The sequence below is a fragment of the Syngnathus floridae genome, chromosome 5, assembly GCF_059516105.1.
Source record: "Syngnathus floridae isolate MCC-2025c chromosome 5, RoL_Sflo_1.0, whole genome shotgun sequence".
Classification (NCBI taxonomy): Eukaryota; Metazoa; Chordata; class Actinopteri; order Syngnathiformes; family Syngnathidae; genus Syngnathus; species Syngnathus floridae.
This window is the reverse complement of record NC_142417.1, coordinates 14,386,964-14,404,185: the sequence shown is the minus strand read 5'-3', so window position 1 is coordinate 14,404,185 and position 17,222 is coordinate 14,386,964. Positions and strand designations below refer to the sequence as shown.

General features: G+C 40.1%; 1 protein-coding gene across 1 annotated transcript in view; it reads left to right on the top strand.

Annotated features, from left to right (window-relative positions):
- The window catches only part of tacr1a (tachykinin receptor 1a), a 40,201-nt gene extending 23,501 nt beyond the window's left edge, over window positions 1-16,700 (top strand). Inside the window, exons 3-5 of the mRNA XM_088376190.1 lie at window positions 3,029-3,179; window positions 3,980-4,176; window positions 8,498-16,700. Coding sequence (XP_088232316.1) covers window positions 3,029-3,179; window positions 3,980-4,176; window positions 8,498-8,882 — 733 coding nt within the window. The 3' untranslated portion in view covers window positions 8,883-16,700. The remainder of the gene's footprint in view (window positions 1-3,028; window positions 3,180-3,979; window positions 4,177-8,497) is intronic.
- The last annotated feature ends 522 nt before the right edge of the window (window positions 16,701-17,222 follow it).

Below are 17,222 nucleotides of genomic sequence, written 5' to 3'. Positions count from 1 at the left end.
AGTGGCGTGAAGTTTAATCTGCAAGCCTATTTGTCCATGTTCCAAACTATAGTGCCATTTGTTGCCAAACACTTGAAGTGGTGTGTTCACGTTGGGATAAGAGCCAAAGCAGCAGCTCCAACTTAGTGTAATTTTTCAGTGGCTCTGTGGTATGCAGTAAGAAAGGTTTTATTGATTCAGCTTGAGTGGCAGTCAGGCAGTATAGTACATCTTTTCTGCCATGACAACTGAAGGAGACGACTTCAACCGAGCTCGCTCCAAAATAGATGACAGTTCTGATACTTACAGATTTTGTGATTTTTTTTATTTATTTTTTTTGCCGCAGTTTGACCTGTGGGACTATCATCACTTATAATAATTTGGTGAACAACGAATTTAAAAAAAATCGATTGTAACATAAAGTCGTCTAACTACATCATTGTGGTCCATTTCTTAGAGTAAACACGCAATGCATTTGGAATTAAGAACACAATTTACCACGTTCAATATATATCTGTATTTAAAGATAAAATAATGTGAAAATGTCATCCTGAAAATATCACGAACAAAATGATCAGGATTATTGGTGTGATCACACAATTCTTAAAAGACATAAACCACATATTGCCACACATTTTATTCTGAACATAAGAAATATAAAATCAACAACCCGATGAAAGTTACATCTAAGACAAAGACAAGAGTGATATATTTAATAGTAGTTATTAAAACAATCTTTTGGTTGTGAATTATTCCAATGATGACAGTTTGTGTTCTGTCCTTTTCTTGCGCGTATGCGGAGATGGCTGGTCAGGCCAGTTCTTAATTTGCAAACGACCACAGTCGGGGGCAAGGAAATTGGGTATACCGGATATGCCGCCTTTTGTGTGCATGCATCAATCTCATCTAATCATCTCTTCGCCTCAAAGATGTCGTGTCTGGGTAGTGAGGGTGTGCCAGGCTTGCCCGTCCATGTGCCTGCCATCAAATTGAGCACGCAGGGGCCTGAAATGGAGAGCCTGTTGAGCAGGTTGCTGAAGGGTTCTCTCCATCGTGCATTAATGCTGCTCTTCTCCTATAGCAGCACTGAGCCAGCAGGAGTGGGGAAGTGCATGGATGGCATAAACCTCTTTTATGGTGCTGAGGAACATCTTGGGGTTCTGTGTCGGGATATCTCTGCCTTCTTCACCGACGATTCATTTGGTTGTTTGGGACTGCTCTGGAGGCACTTAAAAGAATCATGCCTGGAAATGGAGGAGGAATTGTTCCGCCCCTCATCAAATGCCTTTGTCTTATCAGCCAAAAGTGTGATTATTCTTCTCAAACCAGTCGTGGCGCAGTCATTACCTTTACTGCCTCCGTCACTATCGATTTGAATTGTTCCCCAATTTATGGTTGGGCTTCCAGTCAGGGGTCCGTAGCTGCAAATTTGTCGCTGAAGTTGTTCACGTGAGGTGACTTTGAACACCGACTTCAGAAATCGGTGTTCACTTTTTTTGAGCAAAAGAAGTATGCTGATTGGAATTCTAGACACGATCACAAGTATAAAATATTACCTCGGAGACTTAATAAAAAGCTTGTATCACACTGAAAACAATTTTATCGCTGCGGTCCTCCATAATCATCATTTTTCAGGAAACCCCCAAATGACACATTTGCTCAACCATTAACATTGCATTGTCATTGAAAGCAAGTCATTTTCAACTCTTTAGATTGGTCAATAATGTGTAAAACTAATACCCCAAAGTGTCAACTGGCCAATAGAAAAATAGAAATGAGATTTTTGGGGGAAAAAAAGCATGAAAGTGACCAAATTATGACATAGACATTTTCTCCTTGATGTCAGCATTATGTTGCTTTTCCTAGAATACAATTTAAGGCCTGCAAATCATCATTATTTCATTTAAAAACATACCTCACTTTGATTTTGTCACACAGTATATATCCCATCAACATAAGATATGAATTTGAAAAGCCACTGCCTTTTACTGTATGCTGCTGTCATATTCATTTTGCTGGGTTGTACAGTACAGCCTTCAGATTAAGTCCACTGGGCTCCAAGTTTGCTTTTTCTTCCCTTCCCTCTTTACAGTGTACAACTGTGTGTGCGTGCATGGTTGTTTTCACCCAAGTGAAAGCCAATGGGAGTTTCAAAGGCGTTAACATAATTGTACTTATTAGCTACGGAAATGGCCTGTGAGCTTTTTCTGCAGAATTTACTGAGGAGCAAATAGATTATCTTTGTGCAGGTCAAAGTCACTGTTCCAACATGGTGGTATTGGTACAAGCATTTTATGCATTGTCTGAAGGATTTTTTTTCATTATTTTCTTCTCCTTTTTTTCATTTTGCTCAGACAAAATGAAGAGACGCTTTTTCATAGACTGCTGCATAATTAGACATGCTTGTTTCCCTACGTTAACAATGTATCCATAATGAATTATCCATGAAAAATATTCTAATCACTGAAACTGCTACATTTAATGATATCGTAAAGTGTTTAAAATCGCTCATCAGTAACTGGATGAGTGGTTGAGATTATACTTTAGTAATATGAACTCATCATAAATAATAACTCTAAATTAAAAGATAAAAGATATTAGTCTTGAGCGACAATTAGAGTGAGTGTTTTTGCAATGTTATGAAGACAGTTCTGAACAAGTGAACAAGAAAAAAATTCTGAACATTGTCACTCAATAAAAACATTTCTTTGTACACAACATTATCAGTTAGCAGAGTACTTCCAGTTCAGACGAGAGGTGCTATTAGGATTCGGTGATGTGATGAGCTTCTCCAGCCCCACATGTATCCTTCGACCATGTCCATTGTGACCAAATGTTTTTTCCGATGCCCATTTTACTTATCACTGAAGGCCAATCTTAATAATTCACCCTTCTGACAACCTCCTCTTAAAACTGCTGGCTAATATGCTGATTCGAACAATTGTAGTGTTTGATGTCAGGGTTAAGGTTGTCTCAGTAGTGGGCTGCAGTGATGATGAACGGATATTCAAAGGCTCCTTGATTAATGAAGCTTGCTTGTTTTCCATAGGTATTATGTGTGTGTGGCCATCCTGATCTACTTCCTTCCTTTGTTGGTGATGGGCTGTGCTTATCTAGTAGTGGGACTGACCCTCTGGGCCAGTGAAATCCCAGGAGACTCTTCTGATCGCTACAAGGAGCAGCTGACTGCTAAACGCAAGGTACGCTCCCCCTGAGCCACCCACAGCAATTTATTTTATTTTATTTGACAGGTTCCTAATAAAGATTCGAACAGAGATATGACTTGATTTCATGTCATGCCTTTGAACAACAATAAACTATACAGACGGACCTTGGTCGAGCCAAGTCAGGCAGCTTCATTGTTCAAGTGACTTCGCTTTATGCAATGCGTAGAAAAGTACATCAAATCGTACAATATACTATTCATTTCTAATCCCATTGTTCATGAATAATTGATGAAGTCTGTCCTGCTGTGAATAGCTCATTTATAAAAGTTGACATTTGGTTGTCTTCCTGTAGCTCTGTGATCGCCATAGACCTTACAAATTTAATGAATGTACACATCGGAACTGATTGTACTTATTTGATTATGAGAATTTGAAGGCAGTATAGAATATATTTGCACTAGGCCTCTAAGTATGTGTGATGCGCATGTGCATTTGTGTCAGTAATGTCAAATAAGATTTATTTGTGTGGAAGCAAAATACAAAATACAACGTACAACTGCCACAAACTTTCCACAATTCTTGTCCACAAACTCGCCCAGACTCTGAAAAAGTATCTGGCCTTTTCTCTCTTACTTTTTTCCATATTTTTTTCCATATTAATGATTGAGATTATCAAACAAATGTAAGTATCAGACACAACATAGTTTTGAAATGATACATTTGCTAAAGAAAAAAATACTGTTCAAAGCTACTTGGTCCTGTGTGAAAAAGTAATTGAATTTTTAGGTGAATTTTGGTGTGGAGAAACATTGGAGCCCTCATCTGTGTTGCAGGTGGTGAAGATGATGATTGTAGTGGTGTGTACGTTTGCTATCTGCTGGCTGCCCTATCATGTCTACTTCCTGCTGCACCAATTTTTTCCCGATATGTTTGAGGAAACGTTTATCCAGCAGGTCTATTTGGCCGTCATGTGGCTGGCCATGAGTTCCACCATGTACAACCCAATCATCTACTGCTGCCTAAACGACAGGTAAGCATGTGAACTCAAATCATATACCATCTTTTGATGTTTTCTTACCTATTAGAACAGTTCAAGTTGAAGGATTTGATTCTACAGTTCCTGAAATAGTAGCATCAACTATCATCGCTGCCAGGCAAAATCCTCTGTCACGGATGAGACAGCGCAACACGACCTTCTTTATTTAAGGAAAAGGGAAGAGGGAGACTGGAAAGAGCAGCAGATTAGGTCTGGCAGAGAACAAAACAGCGAGCAAACCGGCAGACAAGACGTAGAGCGGAGACGTGGTCAGAGACAGGCAGAGTGTGGGGCCGGGCCACGTTCAGGGATGGTCGGGTAAACGGGCAAGCTAGGTTGGCAAAGGAAATCAGAACAGGTACCAAACCGACAGGTAGCAAGCCAGACGAACCAACCAGGAGTGATTGGAGTGCAGGGTTTAAATAGCAGCGTTAATGAGTCGGTGTGTTGATGAGCTGATTTCTTACGGGGTGTGGCTGAGAGCAAAGTGCGTCACAGGTCAGGAGGGGTAGGAGCAGCGAGACAGAACTGTCCAGGGTGCTGATTGCGCTGACGTGATAGGGTATAGGTTTTTTTTGAGTTTTTCCTTGCCCTTTTGGGAGCTTAAGATCAGGGGATGCTTTGAGAATAATTGTCAATTTTGGCTATGTGAAGCCCTTTGAGACTGTTTGTGATTTAGGGCTATACAAATAAACTTGACTTGACTTGACTTGACTTGACTTGACTTGACTTGCTACCGTAATAATGACATTGTTTCTGTAATATTAATGTGGCTCAAACCTGGATCCTGGAGACAAATTTCTTCTGTTTTTAAACACAAATGACCAATAAAGATCATTCTGTTCGATGCGCACTAACATGAACAGAATACCTCCCTATAATTATGTTTAATTGAGTCGCTAAAAAATATATATATTTATTATTCTTAATTGATTCGAATGGTGCAGACAAGTATGCATTAGGTACGCATACCAGTGTAACTGGTGGTAGTGTTCCTGTGGCAGCAGGCTATCTTCTTGGCGTAAATCAAGGAAATGGGCGTGTGCAGGGGAATTTTTGGCTGCATCGCTTAAATAAAAGCCTACATCTGCCGGCCAATCAGATGACAGCAAAGTTCAGGCCTCCTAACCAGGTTGCAAAAGGTTATGACGAACGATTCAACTGTGACTGTCCAGCCTTGAAAGAATTGCAGCCACACAGGGCGGAGCCAGGCTGTTTCATGGTAGAACCGGTGCAATAGAAAAGAGGCTTTATAGTGCTTCAAGGTTGTCCCAAAAGTTTCTACAGCTAGTTTAATTTACTGCAGTGGGGTTTTTTTTTCAATGGCATCAGTGCAGACGACTCATCCAGACATGAATTATGACTATTTTAATCAAAGGTAGACCGAAATGTTTTTTGAGGTCCAATTCAGAATATTGTTAGCCAAGGAGGCCGATAACCGATATTTGGAGCCAATATTCACTTGCACTAAAAGAAAAAAGAATGGTATCAAGCTTATAAAGCAAACTCCCAAACTTGACTTTGTTTACACAACTGAGCATATTTTTGCTAAGCAGATTCTCCAATTAGCAACATGTTCAAGGTTGTTTCAATCTTGGAAAATATTGTGGACAGCTTTGATTTAAAACACTAGCAAAATGTACAAGGAATGAATCTTTAAGTAGCACTCGGCAATATACGTACCTTATTAAAGTAATTTTGAAATTGTATTTTTACCAATTAAATGTCCATGTAGCGCTTTTGCCGGATTTGTTGGTTTAATGGTATGCACATAGAGAAAAATGTATGTGACCATGCCGTGGAGAATTCAATTCAAGTTAGGTGGGCTGAGCACATGGCAATTTAAGATTGCGGCTGATAGTTTGACTTCTCCTGAGTAAGCGGCATTGTTAGTCCTTCATACTATATAAGTTTGTGGGTAGAGCACCAATGCAGCCATATGTACTCTTTCCTGCTTACTGTCACTCTACTGCACAAAACTAATCAGATAATGCTATGGGTGGCCATCGGAGGCAAAATAATTGCTTAGTCGCCCTCCGATGATAAAAAAGATCTGGGGATTGATATGTGCCAAAATACCAATAATGGTCTATCATGAGAAATAAACCTTGTTACTATCACTAAGCAGGTCAAGCATTGGACTGTATTAAGATTGAAAGAACCCTGCAGGACTGTTTTGCTGCGAAAGACTGGAATGTGTTTAAAGATGCAGCTACCCTGGAGGATAGTTGTCTGCATACCATTATGCTGGCTATGTGACTGGGCACATCAGCATTTGTGTCAATATCATTGTGCCCCTACATAGTACACCATGTGAGGTTCCCCAACCAGAAGCAGTGGATAAAGTATCATGCTCGATTTATGGTTTCTTGCATTTAAATCAGGTAATGAGACAGAGTGCAGTGCTGCTAACTACAAACTGAGGAAATCCTTTACATCAGCTAAGATATGTAGTACAGAGAAAAACTGGACAGCATCGACTCCGCTGGCGACTCCATGGGAACGTCTGCAACACATTGCAAACTACAAGACCACCATCATCATCACCACCACAGACATCCTGCCAGATGAATTTCATATCTGCTTCAAGACCTCCACCTGGAGCACAGAAAAGAGGCCAACAAAACCAGATCACCCTCCAAAAGTCCACCAAGGAACACAAAGCATTGAGGAATGTCAACCCCTGCAAGACAACAAGGCCTGTCTGCAAGGCCTTGTTTGGCCTTTCCAAGAAGGAACTTGTCCAGGAGCACGAAAAGCATCTGCCAACAAGTTGATGTCCATTTTCCCCCTCTCCTTTTGCCAAAGCACTGTTCCCCCACGATTTTAAACATTCACCATCCATCTCACGAAGAAGCATCTCTGTGTGAATCACCAGAACGACCGCTATGTAATGTAGATGCAGTGTGGTGAAAAGCTGGGAAAATCAGTAAGATTCCATTACATTTTCTGGAAAGCATCTACCACCTCACGGGAGAGCTGTCTCCCACATCAAAGACCCCTCTTACCCACTGATTGGACTAGTCACGGTTCTATCCATTTCAATACAGCCATCAGACACTTAAGCAGCTGACAGGAGTAAGAGCATGCAAATGAAGCATACACGCAGAAGATCTGTGTACTGGTTAGCACGTCCGCCTCACAGTTCAGAGGTGCAGGGTTCGATTCCTGTATGGAGTTTACTTGTTCTCCCCGTCCCTGGTGGTTGTTTGTCTATATGTGCCCTGCTCCCAAAAACTGCTTGGAATAGGCTCCACAACCCTAGAGAAGATAAGTGGGGAGGAAGATGGATGAATGAATGAATTATCTATCAATTTACAGGCAACAGAAAAGATTTAGAGCAGACTAAACCCAATTAGGCTAAAAAGTACAACGTGCTCAACTGCTCGCACTCAGTGATTTAATCTCACACCATGACAAAAAATCAGCATGCCTGTCACATGGATTTTGTTTGACAAAAGAAGACAGATGGTGCATGTTAGATTCAATCTACCCTCTAAATGCTGTCTTTCTTCTACCTGTTAACTGTATCCGTGCTGTTTGAAAATTTACATTTCACATTTGGATGTTTTCACTATGCAATAATCTGAAAATATATGAGAGCACTGATGCAAACTGAGATTTAATCATCCTTCCTAAAACAATGATTGCCTTTCGTCTCTGCCAGGTCAGATCCTTAAAAACAAATGATATGGTTTTCTCCCTTATCTTCCATCTGAAGTATTCAGATACAAAGATGAGCATACCAAAATTTTATATTCCCCTTTTGTTGATTGTATGTAAATTGAACTGTCGCTCTCGGTTTATGTGGAAGAAATAATAAATAGTAGTAATGTGTCACGTAAACAAAATCCTTGGTTGAAATCTGGACGGAGACACGATAAGCAAGTTTTCCCATTTTAGCAAGTTCTTTGCTTGGTCAGTTCATACATTGTGATAAAGTGTGACTATGTCCATACCAAAATAAACAAATCAAATCAAATTAACATTTATTTTTCTCTTCATTCACTTATCTTCTCATTATATTACATGTTTTCCTCGTGACATCAAATGTTTCCTTCTCAGATAAAATCTGACATTTGTATCAGTGATGTGTCTATTCTGTAGTTGCTTGAAAATGTTAAAATAAAATAATTTTACTAATTGTCATGCAATCACCAGAGAGCTAAATGACTGAGTTTGCAAGGGATGTAGAAGAAAAATGAAACCGGAAGTAAAAACAAAAGCCATTAACAAGAATGTTTACCTTCTGTTACTTTTGTGGCGATGTGTATGTGTGGATAAGCAAATTAAGTTGTCTATACTTCCCCTACAGGTTCCGTGCAGGTTTCAAACAAGCTTTCCGCTGCTGCCCCTGTGTCCCTCAAAGCTCCTACGAAGGCCTGGAACTCAAGTCGACTCGCTACTTTCAAACTCAGACGAGCATTTGCAAGGCAAGCCGAATAGAGACCACTGTGTCAACTGTAGTCCAGGTGGGCGATGAAATGGAGCGCTCTAAGGCCAAAGTCACGCTTGGTCATGGGCCTGATGAAACCGTCATCGGGGCAGGACCACAAAGCTGTTCGCTGGACCTTACATCAAATGGTTCTTCCCAGAGCGTCTCCAAAACCACAGCATCTAATTTCTTCTCATGTAGCAACCTCCAAGAGCAGATGTTAAACACAAGCAACTTTTTGTCAGATAGCCAGGAAAGAATGTGAGTCAAGGCCTGCGAAAACCTTTTAGCCTGAATGAGAATCTAAGAATATTTGTTCACTCAACACTTTCTTATGTGAGACTTGTGCTACTTGCCGTTACCGTTTAGTTTAGTGTTAAAAAGGAATGATGAACACATGACTGCTGTAAACTGAAGCATATGTGATGCCTCGATTTTTTTTTTTTTTTTTTTTTTCACGGCTTCTGCTTGTCACACCAGCTCTGTCATTTTGCATGGAGGGTTCACACGTTCTCAATCCCACCAGTCTATTTTGACATTGAGTTCAAACATGAGAACACCACGCTGCTAATCCACATTGTTGTCTGTTAAGCAGCCAACTGGATGAACTTGGATTCTTTTGAAAAGTGCTTTTTTTTTCCTTTTGAACTTGTCAATCACAGGTGGAAGACAGGTAATATCTTTCCAAGCAGGATTTTGGGAACATGTAAAAAATGAGCGCTTGTCTTGTGGTCAAGGGACTTTCACCTGTTGCTGCTGAATGTTCTGCCAATTACTTGATGGATAGTTATGACTCATGTTTTACCAGGCTAAACACTGACTTGGAACAGCTGCTTTCATCATCGACAGGCTCCCAGGCTGTGAATGTGCCTTGAACAGAATCGACAAACACAAAGCAAGCGTTTCTGTTTTGAATTGTGCATTTCAGACTACCGTATTTTCCGCACTATAAGGCGCACCGGATTATAAGTCGCACCTTCAATGAATGGCCCATTTTAAAACTTTGTCAAGTCAAGTCAAGTCAAGTTTATTTGTATAGCCCTAAATCACAAAGAGTCTCAAAGGGCTTCACATAGCCAAAAATTGACAATTATTCTCAAAGTAACCCCTGATCATAAGCTCCCAAAAGGGCAAGGAAAAACTAAAAAAAAAACTGCCAGGGGAAAATGAGAAACCTTGAGAAGGGACCACAGATGGAAGGATCCCCCTTTCAGGATCACCAGGTTGTAATGGATGCAGAGAGGGCACAAGTAATACATAATATGAAAATCAATGAAAAAATGGATGTCGGAGGTGCCCTCGATTGTCCTGGCAGTGTCTTCAAGGAGGTTGAGCTGCAGTTTCTTCATCTTGAATTGGTCCCCGAGAATCCAGCTAGCCGCTATCAGCTTTTGCGCCACCTAACCCCCTCCCCAGCCAGGGAGGGGGTGGGCAGAGAGAACAACACAAACTCCGGCCAAACTGGCCACTCCAAGTTAGTTAAAGGCCATCTCATAGAAATGTGTCTTTAAACGTGTCTTAAATGTTTCTACTGAGATAGTAGTTCTAATATCCATTGGTAGGGCATTCCAAAGCTCTGGAGCCCGAATAGAGAATGCTCTAGAACCTGTCCATATATAAATCCATATATTTGGACACGCCTGCCGTAGTGGCTCAATATTGGTCCATATATAAGGCGCACCGGATTATAAGGCGCACTGTCGGCTTTTGAAAAAAATTTGAGGTTTTTAGGTGCGCCTTATAGTGCAGAAAATACGGTAGTTATAGGGGCAAGCTTCATTTCACACAGAAAGCAGATTTAAATGTTTTATTTACACTCCAACCTCTGTCAAACACACATCTAAGTACCCTACATCACTTTTATACACAGTGTTTCAGCATGTTGGGTGTATGTATTTTAGCTGCCTCATACCTCTCAGATTTTAAGAGTTTAATGGTTGAATTATAATATCAAGAAAAATTGGGTTCAAAACCAAAATTAAAAATAATCAAGAATTTAAGAATTTTTTTTTTTTTAACATATTGAACACTTATTTGAGTTTTTATTTCTGTTTGTTTACAAAGAAAAACAAAATCAAATGTGGCTGCACCAATGTTGTCAACCTGTTCAAAATCATTTTATCCTTGGGGTATTAGACAAGTGCAGAAATGACTTAAGGTTGTAGACTTAAAGTGCAATCTATTGATTTTTGCTGTCCTAGTGTATTTGCTTTGAACACTTTTCTGTGTCATCTAGTGTATGATGATATTGGCCTCGCTGTGTAAACATGTTATTGTGAAAATTTGCACATGCGTCCTTCTCTAGTTGAGGCTCTAATGTAGAGTGATGCGCCACGCTGCTTAGCATGATTGTGAAAGGACAAGGGAAACAGAGAGGCAGCTCGCTCTGCTGGAGTCCAGGAAAAAGACAGTTCGATAATGTGTGCTGCAGACGCCCACCGAGATCATTTAGGATCCTATAGGCTTCACACATGCACTACAGAAAAGAAAGTAGCCATTGTGTGAAATGGCAATCTATATAAATTTGTCTTGCAAATTCATCATGCTAATTAATTGCCATAAGTGGAACTGAAACATTGATAAAATCTTATTTTTTCAGCGTTAAGCCGAGCTGATTTGTACAAAGAAGGATTTGTGAACGTCCACTGATTGGATTAGTGCTGGGTTTACGCACACATCCACCAATGCTGAACAGGCAACGTGTTTGGTTTTGTGACTTGTTGCTTGTTCGTATGTTTGCACACCCACCTTCCCAAAAAATACATACACACACACAGCTATCACCTGTTGAAATGCATCAGATTCATTAACCCCGCGGCTCCCTCGAGTTCATCTCGTGATCTATTCTCAGCTGCTATTTAAAATTCCAACGTCATCTGATGTGAAACTGAGCAGCAGATGCGAATCAGCATGACTCTTTGTTGTGTTACCTAATGGCAGCATCTTTCAACTGGAAGGTTCCTGCATACTCTGCTTTCCAGTACACTATAATGTATCAAGTGTATTGATGATGGTGTTTACATGGTCAAAACATTTTCTTTGCTCTTAGTTTCTGGCGAAGACATTAAGTTTAAGTGAGTAGAACACTAAATTCGGCTCGGTGGCGCACTGGTTAGCACGTCCGCCTCACAGTTAGGAGGGTGCGGGTTCGATTCCACCTCCTGCCCTCCCTGTGTGGAGTTTGCATGTTCTCCCCGGGCCCGCGTGGGTTTTCTCCGGGCACTCCGGTTTCCTCCCACATTCCAAAAACATGCTTGTTAGGCCGATTGAAGACTCCAAATTGTCCCTAGGTGTGAGTGTGAGTGCGATTGGTTGTCCGTCTCTGTGTGCCCTGCGATTGGCTGGCAACCAGTTCAGGGTGTCCCACGCCTACTGCCCGATGACGGCTGGGATAGGCTCCAGCACGCCCGCGACCCCCGTGGGGACTAAGCGGTTCAGAAAATGGATGGATGGATGGAGTAGAACAATTAATGAGCTCTGCTGCCCACAATTGTTTCTGCAACTCTCCGCTAATAGAATTGGATAAGTCAGTTGTAAGTTGTACCGGTAGAGTGTCCATCTGTCCTGAAAGATCACTTTGACGACATGCTGTCTATTACACAATGCGCGTTCCAAATGTGTGACTGCACTGAAAGGTTACGATCACACACCAGGTCAATTCAGATTTTATTTTTCATGCAATCTGAACAGTAGTATTAAGTTTTCTTTTTTCGAATCCATATGTGGGTATAAATTGCATTTGTATCCAATACACACTTAGGTGACGCTCATCCAACCTACACATCATCAAAAGCCAAATATCCGCTTGAAGGTGTGGAGGACTAATCAAAATCCATTTAATCCCACTTAAAAGTATAAAGTGGACATTTGTGAAGATAATTATAATAGAGCCACTGTGACAATTCATGTGTTAGGCGCAACAATAAAGTGAGGTCCTAGGGAGATGGAATAATGATTTGTCTCATTCACTAAAGTATTTGTCGCTCCTCCTGCCTCGCACCTCTGTCAATCTCCTCAAATCCTCAAAGGAATTCCTGGTGGGGTACAAAGCATGTAAACAGAGAAGGGAAGTCAAGGCCATATTTACTTCCATAAATACTGCACTATATGACGTGTTTTGTTTGTCCATTAATGTCGTCATTTCGCGGACATATTTGTTTTGCATAAGAAGTCGCATTTGTTTTTGTAACTTGAACAACTGCATAATAATATTGTATTTAAAAAAAAATCAAAAGTTGGCTTCATGTCCTGCAGTGTGAACGTAGCCCAAGGTGACGTTGGATGTCTACCCAAGTGCACGATGCACATTGTACAATCAAAACAGTGTTATTGAATATGGGTCACTTGAAAGTAGATTTGGCTTTTTTGTTTATTATAGCATACAATTTTATGCTTGCGAATTTCTTTTTTAAAAGTTACTGGGGTTTTTTACATGCTTCCGTATATGTTGTGTTACCACCGGTCATGGGTGGATATGGAACCTCTGGAATGTGTTACATATTGTAATTTGAAATATGGATTTTTTTCAATTTGAGCCTCTTTGAAAATGGTTTCATGATAGTTAATGCTCACCCTGAGATAAAAATATAGTAACACTAAGCTTGACTTTTACCTTATACCCCATAGATGCTATTTCCATCAACTAGTACAAATCTATATGTGCTCGACTGAACATATGCAAGCTTACTTGGGCTTTGGTTTTGTGCTCTATTGTTGTGTCCATTATGCAAGGTGGCGATGGCTATACAAGTTGGATGGATTTAAGTTGTCAAGCGTGACCAAACACTTTGTTGATTGCCTGGTGTGAGTGTGCATTAAGACCCGCCTACTTAACCTTAAGCCAAAGTTACCGTATTTTCTGGACTATAAGGCGCGGCTTAAAACCTAAAATGTTCTCAATAGCCGACAGTGCGCCTTATAGTCCGGTGCGCCTTATACATGGACCAAATTCCCAAATTTAAACTGGCCCAAAGCATTGTGTCATGAAATCAATCATAAGTGGCCCGCTGAAGACTATGAATCATGAATCAAAAAGACTATGGATCATTATTTTGTGACTATAGAGTAATTTGTCGCGTCTGAAGTTGAAATAAAAAAGATAAAATGGAGAATAATTTGATTTGGATTAAAAATCTGACATGATGCATTAATGGTGCGCCTTATAGTCCGGTGTGCCTTATATAAGGACGAAGTTTTAAAATGGGCCATTCATTGAAGGTGCGCCTTATAGTCCGGTGCGCCTTATAGTCCGGAAAATACGGTAACCTTTCTTCCAGTACATAAATCACGTATAAGAAATCTTTTGGGTGAAATTTGAGGATTAAATATACGACCTAACATCCTTTACAGAGAGGCCCCAACGCTTGACATTCTTGAAACAGTTGGAATGTGCATGACATAGATGTTCAATGTTTCAATCCAACTTTAAAAAGGAGCTGAGCAGCAAAATTTACAATGGATTTTTGACGAATCATTTGTGAAGTGATTTGTGAATGACTGGACTAATACATTTCCAATGGCATCTACCTCTATGCCTTTCTGTGACTCTTCCTGCCGCTCTGATGATCATGCTCTCTAAACACAGGATTGCCATTGCCTTGTTAAAGAACAGTAAGTTGTGTAAAATTGAAGAGTTGGACTCACATTAGAAGTTAAAAGAAAATGAGTTTACTTGTGTTCCAGTGCATATTATTTTGCTCCAGAAATTTCTCCCAAACGGTGACTATCCCCAATTTTTTCTTTCTAAGCGGATATACAGTATCTGAAAGAGCAATCTGCATTTTCCTCCTGCTTTACCATGTAGCTCGTGTTTAATACAGCCACTCTTTGTGCATGTTGGACAAGAATTGCTATCAAAATAGAAAAGGTACAAACAGAGTAATTACAGTCCTCACACACTGGATGAAGTGTTTTTGTGCCCCTTGAACTTTCCTGTTTAAGCAAGACTGTAGCCAGTAATTTATTCAATCTAGATTGAATTTATTCAATCTAGAAGTCCACCAAGCCGAGGGACAATATTTAGGTATCATTCGCATGACTGGATTGGCAAGCAAGCCTTGTCACCAACAGACAATTCCATGAAGAAGGAAGGGTTGTTCTAATTAGAATTATCTGATTAGACTCTGAATCCAACCTGGCTCTTGATGCCTCCTTTTCGGAGCGTTTGGACACAGCTGGAGCTGGGCCTTGGAGTGTCCCTGACTGCTTGTGTTGTTGCATTTAAATGAGCTGTTAAATATGAGAATTGTTTGCTTGTTGATCCTTTGCAGATGGTGGGACCAAGTGTCTTCTCGGCTCTAAATTGAGCATCATTGACACTCACTCTTTGTGTGATCCTGCCTATTGTCAGAAAAAGAATCAATTCAATACACCATGTTCCATTTCCAAGGACTCATAAGTGAAAATTATAAATGTTTCTGATCACTGTTCTAAGTAGGGAATCAACAATCAAATTTGATCAGTACAATTTTAAATTTGAATTCCAACACACCCAAATAAAATGTTAGGGGCGCATTCAGCCCAATTTGATATACTGTAATTTTGTCGATTGTAGTGGCGTTTATTTGTTGTGTTTAAAAAGCCAAACACAATTGAATACAATTCTATCATTTGACCAAGTCGAATTATGCAGGTGAGGATTCTGGGCCTTTAGAGAATGATTGATCAACTTTGTTCAGGAGTGCTGCCTAAATGAGCCTGCGGTAGGTTGTCTCTCTCTCCAACTCACACTGCAGTCTAAAGGTTGTTGTTTATTATGGAGAGGCGCCAGGCAGGCTACCCAGCAGGGTGTATGGTCTCATCAGCGTCATATCTTCCTGTGGTTCTGTCCATCTCTCACCATCCAATCATGCTAATTACAGACTAGAAGGGGGAGAACACAGGAAGATATGTGCACTCACGCACACGGTGACTTGGGTGAATCCTCCAGGTTGTGTGTACGCTCCACTGGATCAGTGTGTTTGTTTGTGTAATATTTCATTAGCAGGGTGAAACCTGCAAAAATATGAATCAAGGCAGCAGGCAAACACATTTTCAAGGCACCGAGGGATTTTTGAAATTTCAACAACATAACATAACTTGTAAAAAAAAGGAAAAATAATTGTATAATTAATGCACTAATACAAGTTAGAGATATGAATCTGTCACTTTGTGAAATCGCTTGAGTTGTACAAAATCATACCTCGCTGGTGTTACCTTCTTTAACTGTAGCTACTTTGAATGTGTAATGTGGCTTGTGTGCTGTAAATAGAAGTAACCTTGATATCTGAAATAAAAATACTTTATGTGTATTGCAGTGAATAATTACAGTAATGTATGGTGTGAGCAACACCAAATTACTGATTGATGACAACTCTCTGATCAAAGAGTAAGAATCAATAGTTTCTATATCAACACTTAGAAATACATCTTTTATATTCTTCCTCGATCAATAATTGCAGAAGCAATTGAAATCATTCTGGGAGATTTGGACAATTTAATAATTTTAAGGGAAGTCATTTTTGTGACACTGTGTTCATTTTATATGTACGTACATGTGACTGTACCACTTACGTGTATGTGCAGGTATGTGTTATGGACGCTGTTAGGAATCAGTGTGGACCTGCTCCAAGCCTGTTCACCCTCCAGCATTGTTTTTGAAAACCTTGTCATACCCTTAAAGCTGCAAATGATCTCACTGACCAAACCATGCCTTTTGTTATCCCTTTTTCAGTAGAATGTACTGTACATTAGTAAGAGAAGGAAATGTGAAACTTGGCCGAGTAGAGATTATGTGGTTACCATCATGCTTGTTGTCATCAAAGCAATGTAGCAAGTAAAATTAACTGTTTCCTTGGTACTGTGATGGCTTTCTCCAAAACCACACGATCATTGTTGTTGTTTGAAATGGAAATATTAACTTCTGTATGATTATCAATGTTTTGAAATGTGCTCTGTATGTATTCCCACCTCCACTGTTATCTGCTTTTTACTGGGCTGTGGCTGTTTTATGTGTTCTGTGGCAAAATATCAGGGTGTAAATGTGTTAATGTCCTCAAGTATTTGAAAAAAAGAAGAGATTACAGTTTCCTTTCACACTTCCAAATTGTGCTTGCATTGTCTTGTTTTACCTTGTGTGTCTCCGATTGCACAAAAAGTATTTAAAGGTGACCGACTTCCGTAATATTCAGATCAGAGTGGAAAAGATTTGTGATTTACTTTGTTGCTGAACTTCGCACAGTGACTGATTTTTTTCATTTTTTTTTTTCAAGCCTGACCAGCACAGGTGCAGAAAGCAAAGGAGAGAGAGAAAGCAAGAGTTTGCATTTCAGCTGCTGAAAACCCATCAGGGGAGGCTCAGTCCCTGGTTACAGTTAGTAATAGCCAGAAAACTCTCGATTACAAACAATCTGTCTATCTGAATTCCAAATAATACCGTTATCCTGTATGACATGAGTGGGTGCTATTATGTTTTCATTTCCTTCAATAAGGTAGCAACAAAACAAACGTCGAACCGTTTTCTACGGCACATCAGAGGTGTAACAGTCGAGCTTTAGTAGGAATTATTAGCCTGTCCTTTTTCACCTCTTGCCTACCACACAGCTGTCCTCTCCACATATTGAGATTA